Consider the following 7,850-nt stretch of genomic DNA (forward strand, 5'->3'; position numbering starts at 1 on the left):
GTAAAGACAGAAGCAAAAAACTCATTTAGGGCTTCCCCTACCTCCTCAGACTCTATACACAAGTTCCCTATGCTATCCCTGATCGACCCTACTCTTTCTTTGATCATTCTCTTATTCCTCATATACGTGTAAAATGCCTTTGGATTCTCCCTAATCCTTCCTGCCAAGCCTTTTTCGTGCCCCCTCCTGGCTCTCCTCAGACCATTTTTGAGCTCCTTCCTCGCCTGCCTGTAATCCTCTAGAGCTGAGCAAGACTCTTGCTTCCTCCACCTTAAGTAAGTTGCCTTCCTTCTTTCGACGAGAAGCTCCTCTGCTGTCGTCATCCAAGGTTCCTTAATCTTACCCCTTCTTGCCTGTCTCAGAGGAACACATTTATGCATCACTCACAACAACTGTTCCTTAAACAGTCTCCACATGTCTATAGTGCCCTTTCCATGTAGCAATTGCTCCCAGTCCATGCTTCCCAACTCACGTCTGATAGCATCCTTGTGGGAGCTCAGTAATCACTGCCTGCATTCAGAAAAAGACCCAATTAATTCCACTCTCTGTTATCCAATTTTTGATCGATTACAATAAACTACCCACTATCCCATATGCTTTCGTTTTGCCCAACATTCCACTTATGAGGAAGCTTATAGAGTCATATGGCACAGAAACAGACCCTTCGGTCCAACTCGTCCATGCTGACCAGATATCCTAAATTAAGCTAGTCCCATTTGCCAGCATTTGGCCCATATCCTTCTAAACCCTTCCTATTCATATACCCATCCAGATGCCTTTTAAGTGTTGTAATTGTACCAGCCTCCACCACTTCCTCTGGCAGCTCATTCCATACATGCACCACCCTCTGTGTGAAAAAGTTGTCCCTTATGCCCCTTTTAAATCTTTCCCCTCTCATCCTAAATCTATGCCCTCTAGTTTTGGACTCCCGCTTCTTGGGGAAAAGATATTGTCTATTTACCCTATCCATGCCCCTCTTGATTTTAGAAATCTCTACAAGGTCACCCCTCAACCTCTGACGCTCCAGGGAAAACAGCTCCAGCCTGTTCAGCTTCTCCCTATGGCTGAAACCCTCCAACCCTGGCAACAGCCTTGTAAATCTTTAATAATATTCTTCTGAAAGAAAAGTTCTTCTGGAAATTCAAATGAATCACATTCACTGGTTCTCCCATATTGATTCTAATAACTACATTCTCAAAAAGCTTTTGTTGAGTAAGATTGGCCTTTCGTGCACCCATGCTGACTTTGTCTAATCCTGTTAATCCTTTCCAAATATTCTGTATCATGTCTTTTGTAATAGACTCTAGCATTCAACCGTTGAATGACGCGGTGGCTCAGTGGTTAGACATCCTCAGGTGACTGTCTGTGTGGAGTTTGCACATTCTCCTTGTGTTTGCGTGGGTTTCCTTCCACAGTTCAAAGATGTGCAGATTAGATGAATTGGCAATGCTCAATTGTACCAGTCTCCATCACTTTCTCTGACAGCTCATTCCATACATTCACCACCCTCTGCATGAAAGATTGTAGTGTTCAGGGATATGTAGGCTAGGTGCATTAGTCAGGGGTAAATGTAGAGTAATAGGGTAGGGGAGTGGGTCTGGGTAGGATACTCTTCGGAGGGTCAGTGTGGACTTGTTGGGCCAAATGGCCTGTTTCCACACTGTAGGGATTTGATGATTGCTAATATGATGCAAACTGGTCTAGAATTCTCTGTTTAAGCAGAGATGTTAAATTTGATACTTCCCAGTTTGTAGGAACCATCACTGAGTGTTGAAGTTTGGAAATGGTCCCTGACATGGTCTCTTTAGAGAGTGGCATCCAGATTGGAAACACAATACCCTGCTGTGTGTTCAAAAGTTTTATCATAACTTCCTTGTTATTTCACTCTGCTCTCTGTTAATAGAGCCAGTTTTTTTGTTGATTTTTAAAAATTCATTCATGGGATGTGGCTATTGCTGGCCAGGCCAGCATTTATTACCCATGCCTAATTACCCAGAGGGCAGTTAAGAGTCAACCACATTGCAGTGGGTCTGGAGTCACATGTAGGCCAGACCAGGTAAGGATGGCAACTTCCTTCCCTACAGGACATTAGTGAACCAGATGGGTTTTTCCAACAATCGACAATGGATTCATGGTCATCATTAGAAACTTAATTCCAGACTTTTTAAAAAAAAATTGAATTCAAATTCCACCATTCCCTGGATCTGTAGATTAACAGTCTAGCGATAATGCCATTAGGCCATCGCCTCCCCATTTTGGATTGTCCTGTTGGTTTCAAGCACAAGGGAGTGTGAGGCTGCTAGCTGAGGTGCTGGCAATGATGGTGGTTGAAGACACATCACTGAGACAGATTGCTATAAACAAACCTGCCACCGTCGCCTGGACACCAAGTTCTTCAGCTGTTCGGTGCTAATCACCTTCCCCTTCACCGTAAAGATACTCTGAAAAACAGGAGATTCGGAATGAGGGAGGTGTCTAGAACAAAGCAGTCCCTACATCTACATGCACCCACACCCTTCACTACCGATGCTCAGTAGCAGCAGTGTGTACCATCTACAAGATGCTCTGCAGAAATTCACCAAAGATTCTCAGACAGCACCTTCCAAACCCACGAAAAAGGAGTTAGTTTAAAGGGAATGTGAGAAGCAGGTTTTTTACCCAGAGGGTGGTAAATGCCTGGAACGTGCGGCCATAGGAGGTGGCAGAAGCAGATACAATAGCAACAGGAACAGGCCCTTCGGCCCACCAAGTCTGCGCTGACACATGATGCCTTTCTGAACTTAAACCCTTTTGCCTCCATACCATCCATATCCCTCTATTCCTTGTCTATTCATGTATCGGTCAAGATGCCTCTTAAACAGTATTCCAAATGTGGCCAAAGAGGCATCTTGACCGATACATGAATAGACAAGGAATAGAGGGATATGGACGGTATGGAGGCAAAAGGTTTTAAGTTCAGAAAGGCGTCATGTGTCAGCGCAGATTTGGTGGGCCGAAGGGCCTGTTCCTGTGCTGTACTGTTTCTTGTTCTTGTTCTAATTCTGTCATTGTTGTGATTCTGAGTGTCTTTCTAGCGATTACTAGACCTGAGAGATCTCCTGAAATAGGGTTTAAATCTCCGGAGGAGAGTCAGAGAGGGATTTTTCAGTTTCTTTGTTGTGTGTGTGTGCGCGCGCGAGTGAGTGAATATGTGTATGAGAGGGAGAGAGAGAGAGAGAGACGATGTCTGTGCCATTGGTGAAAGGATGGGTGGAAAGAGTAAGGATGAGCTGGGTGGATAGGTATATCTTTTTACAATGCCCCATCACCGTGATGTAAAGGATTGTTGGAGACTCTATTAGTTTTGGAGATTAATTTCAGACTCCATTCACTAGGACTCCTGTTCCTGAGGTTAATTTGTTTTGGCTCACAGAAGAATGGGGACAGACTGAGCGAGTGGGTAAATAGTGGGCCATGTTACACTTGTGTAAGACTTTGGTTCGGCCACATTTGGAATACTATGTACAGTTCTGGTCACCACATTACCAAAAGGATGTGGATGCTTTGGAGAGGGTGCAAAGGAGGTTCACCAGGATGTTGCCCGGTATGGAGGGCGCTAGCTCTGAAGAGAGGTTGAATAGATTAGGATTATTTTCATTAGAAAGATGGAGGTTGGTGGGGAGGGATCTGATTGAGGTCTACAAAACCATGAGTGGTATAGACAGGGTGGATAGCAAGAAGCTTTTTCCCAGAGTGGGGCCTCAATTACTCGGGGTCACGAGTTTAGGTGAGAGGGGAAAGCGTTTTAGGGAGATATGCGTGGAAAGTTCTTTATGCAGAGGGTGGTGGGTATCTGGGTGCATTGCCAGCGGAGGTGGTAAGGGTGGGCACGATAGCGTAATTTAAGATGTATCTAGACAGGTACATGAATGGGCAGGGAGGAGAGGGATACAGATCCTCAGAAAATAGGCAGTAGGTTTAGATAGAGGATCTGGATCGTTGCAGGTTTGGAGGGTCGAATTTTCTTTGTTCTAAACACATGGTTGATGCTGGGTAATGAGGGTCAATGGGAGGTTATCCAGTTTGGGAGCAAAAACAGGAAGGCAGATACTTTGTACCTGGTGATGGATTGGGAAAGGGGGAGGTGCAGTGAGACCTGGCTATCCTGTGGAAAAGGCACTGAGAGTAAACACTGCAGGGGGAGAAGGCAGTGAGAGGGGCAAATGGTATATTGGAGCAGGGATGTCTTGCTGCAATTATACAAGGCATTGGTGAGACCACAGCTGGAGTATTGTGTGCAGTGTTAGCCTCTGTATCTAAGGAAAGATGTTCCGTTGATGGACGGAGTGCAACAAAGATCGACCAGACTGATTCTTGGGGTGGCAGGACTGACATATGAGGACAGACTGGATCAGTTAGAACTATACTCACTCAGTCTAAAAAAATGAGGGGGATCTCTTAGAAACGTATAAAATTCTCACAGGAAGTAGACAGAGTAAACGCAGGAAGGATGTTCATAATGACTGGGGTGTCCAGAACCAGGGAGGGGGTGTCACAGTCTAAGGATACAAATTAGGCTAGTTCAGACTGAGATGATAAGAAATGTCTTTCCCCAAAGAGTGGGGAGCCTGTGGGAGTCTCTGTCTCAGGAAGGATTGAGGCCAAAACATTGAATATTTTAAAGAAGGAGTTAGATATAGTTCTCAGGGCTAAAGGGATCAAAGGTTATGAGGGAGAAAGTGGGAATAGGTGATTGAGTTGGATGATCAGCCATGATCATATTGAATGGTGGAACAGACTGAAGGGCAGAATGGCCTACTGCTGCTCCTATCATCTCTGTTTCTAAGAGGAAGCTGTTTTATTCAGTGAAGAGTCACCAAGCTGAAACATTTGTTCTTCCCCGTGACAATCTTTGACACAATGAACCTTCCCTCACATTCTGATGGGAATTACAGAGTGGGATCCTGAGAATCTTAAAATAGTTACAGCACAGAGAGAGGCCACTTGGCAACCAGATCCATTCTGGGTCATCGCAAAAGTCCCTCACTATCATGTTATATCCACTGAGACACAGTCTGAATCTCGACAGTGAACCAATTATCAAACTGGTTCAAAGCTCAATGCCAATGGCAGCACATACACAGTTTGACATCGCTGTCAGGAAGGGGATAGCACGGAATGGTCTGTCCTGTACATGGAGAGACTTGCGGATAAATTCCCCAGTTAATCGAGACATAAGAACGGAGCAATACTCACTGAAAACCAAGCGTGTTGGAGACATTCATCTGTAGTTGGTCTCCTAGAAACAGAAACCAGACAGAGTCAGACAGCACCCAGACACAGGGATAGAGTCAGACAGCACCCAGACACAGTCAGTGCTGAGGAAATGCCGCACTGTCGGAAGGTCAGTGCTGAGGGAGTACCAAACTTGTCAGAGGGTCAATGCTGAGGGAATTCCGCACTGTCAGAGGGTCAATACTGAGGGAGTGTTGCACTGTAGGCGGGTCAATACTGAGGGAGTGCCACACTGTTGGAGGATCAATACTGAGGGAGTGCCGCACTGTCAGAGGGTCAGTGCTGAGGGAATGCCAAACTGTCGGAGGGTCAATACTGAGGAAGTGCTGTACTGTTAGAGGGTCAGTTCTGAGGGAGTGCCGCACTGTTAGAGGTACTGTTTGGAGTGGACATTGAACTGAGGGTTTGGACTCCCTGTGGGATGGATGTGAAGGTCTCAAGTCACTTGCTGTGCTCTTCCAGCACCACTGATCCAGAATCTGGTTTCCAGCATCTGCAGTCATTGTTTTTACCTCAAGTTCACTGTTTGGTTCAGGTCAGGGCTGTGCTCCCAATGGTGTCCTGATCCCTCAGCCATTGTTAGTGTCTTCCCAGATTATATTGTTTTCCATCAGGGAGTTTGCTGTTTAATGTGGGCTGTTATATCTCTTAACTTACAACAATATTCATATTTCACAAACTCAGAGATATTCTGAAAGTCACAAAGTTCTCTGTATCAAGTTCTTTGCTTTGCCCTCTTTTGGATTTACTTTCTAAAAGTTTATTGATTTCATTTTTAATATAAATCCAATCGAGTAACTCTGGGAAGTGGGACAGCAATGGAGATAGCCAAGATTTATCAGGGGTTTACGTGGTATCTCGCTGGGGGTGCAGGCAGGAGACGGCGGTTTTCTGTGTCGAATAGCTCTGTGTGCATGTGTGCAAGTGTGTGTGTTGGGGGGGTGGATTGAACATGGTAAGGTCCCTCTACAACAACAACAGCTCCAGCTGAAAGCACCAGAGCTGCTTGTATTCATAACGTTGACTGTGATGCCTCCTTCACCAGCTGTTCCCTCTCTCAATCTGCCTCACCAGCAGCTCAGGGTCACCCCTCGTCAAGTAACCATCACCTCCCAATATCGAGCTCCCTCAGAGAGGGGCCTGTCCACCTCAGACATCTTAGACAGGCAGCACTGATGGCTCCCAGCCTCTGTTGAATCAAATCAACTACACAGGACCACAGGGAGGCCATTCAGCCTCCTCGATCAATCTTACACAGGAACAGCAGGAGGCCGTTCAACCCCTCGATTCCCTTACACAGGAACAGCAGGAGGTCATTCAGCCTCTTGATCCCCTTACACAGGAACAACAGGAGGCTTTTCAGCCCCTCAATCCCCTTACACAGGAAGAACAGGAGGCTTTGCAGCCCCTCAATCCTGTTATATAGGGACAGAGGGAGGCCATTCATTGAAGAATGTCTTGAAGGAAGAGAGAAAGGGAGAGAGGAAGGGGTGGGTGAAATTATTTATGGAGGGATCTCTTGAGCTGAGGGCACAGGCAGCTGAAGACCCCCTGCCAATGGCAGAGGGAAGGGTTTGGGGAGGAACTGTGACTCAGTGGTTAGCACTACTGCCTCTCAGCACCAGGGATCCCAGTTTCAATTCCAGCCTCAGGTGACTGTCTGTGTGGAGTTTGCACATTCGTCCCATGTCTGCGTGGGTTTCCTCCGGGTGCTCCGATTTCCTCCCATAATCCAAAGATGTGCAGGTTAGGTGGATTGGCCATGCTAAATTGCCCACAGTGTTCAGGGATGTGTTGGTTCGATGGATTTGCCAGAGGTAAAATGTAAGGGAATGGGTCTGGATGGGTTATTCTTTGGAGGATTGGTGTGGACTTGGGCCGAAGGGCCTGCTTCCACACTGTCAGGATTCTATGATTCTATAAACAAGAGGCTGGGCTGGGAGTACCATTGAGGGTTGAGGGCCTAAGGAGATTCTGGAGATAGGGAGGGGATGAGGCTATAGAGGGAGAATGTATTGAGAATGGAGACGTTGAGAGTGAATGGGGGTCAGTGAACAGTCAGTAGTCCCCACCCCCACTCCCCATCCTCACAGACGCCCTCAATTCCCCCAACACTCCCCATCCACAATCTCCCCCGCACAAACACCCCTCCGTCCCCTACCTACTGATACCCACACTCCCCACTCTCATAGACACTTACATTCCCCACCCACACCCCACTTCCACAATCTCCCTTACACTCCCCCACCTAATCTCACCCGCATTCCTCACCTGGGGGTGACACCCACATCCCATGCACTCCCATAAACACAGGCACCCCCCCCACAGGTACTTACTGTGCGCTGTCCACAAGGAGGGTGATGACAAAGTCCCTTGATTCCCGGCTCAGGTTCACAAACATATTCTCCTCGAAAGCCACGTTATAATTTTTCACATTGAGCAATGTGGACTTGTCGTTCTCACCGTGAAACGGGGAGATCCCAGTCAGACTGGACGGGAGAGAGAGAGGGGTGGGGGGTGGGGTGACGGAGTAGGGGGGGGGAGAGAGACAGAGGGGGAGAGTAGGGGGGGGGCGA

General features: G+C 47.0%; 1 protein-coding gene across 1 annotated transcript in view; it reads right to left on the reverse strand.

Annotated features, from left to right (window-relative positions):
- Positions 1-2,354: 2,354 nt before the first annotated feature.
- LOC122551955 (striated muscle preferentially expressed protein kinase-like) overlaps positions 2,355-7,850 on the reverse strand; it is a 267,850-nt gene continuing 262,354 nt past the window's right edge. Inside the window, exons 25-27 of the mRNA XM_043694526.1 lie at positions 7,611-7,763; positions 5,236-5,278; positions 2,355-2,441 (exon numbers count right to left, since the gene is read on the reverse strand). Of these exons, the coding sequence (XP_043550461.1) occupies positions 2,355-2,441; positions 5,236-5,278; positions 7,611-7,763 (283 nt within the window). The remainder of the gene's footprint in view (positions 2,442-5,235; positions 5,279-7,610; positions 7,764-7,850) is intronic.

This window comes from Chiloscyllium plagiosum, chromosome 7, assembly GCF_004010195.1.
Source record: "Chiloscyllium plagiosum isolate BGI_BamShark_2017 chromosome 7, ASM401019v2, whole genome shotgun sequence".
NCBI classification, from domain to species: Eukaryota; Metazoa; Chordata; class Chondrichthyes; order Orectolobiformes; family Hemiscylliidae; genus Chiloscyllium; species Chiloscyllium plagiosum.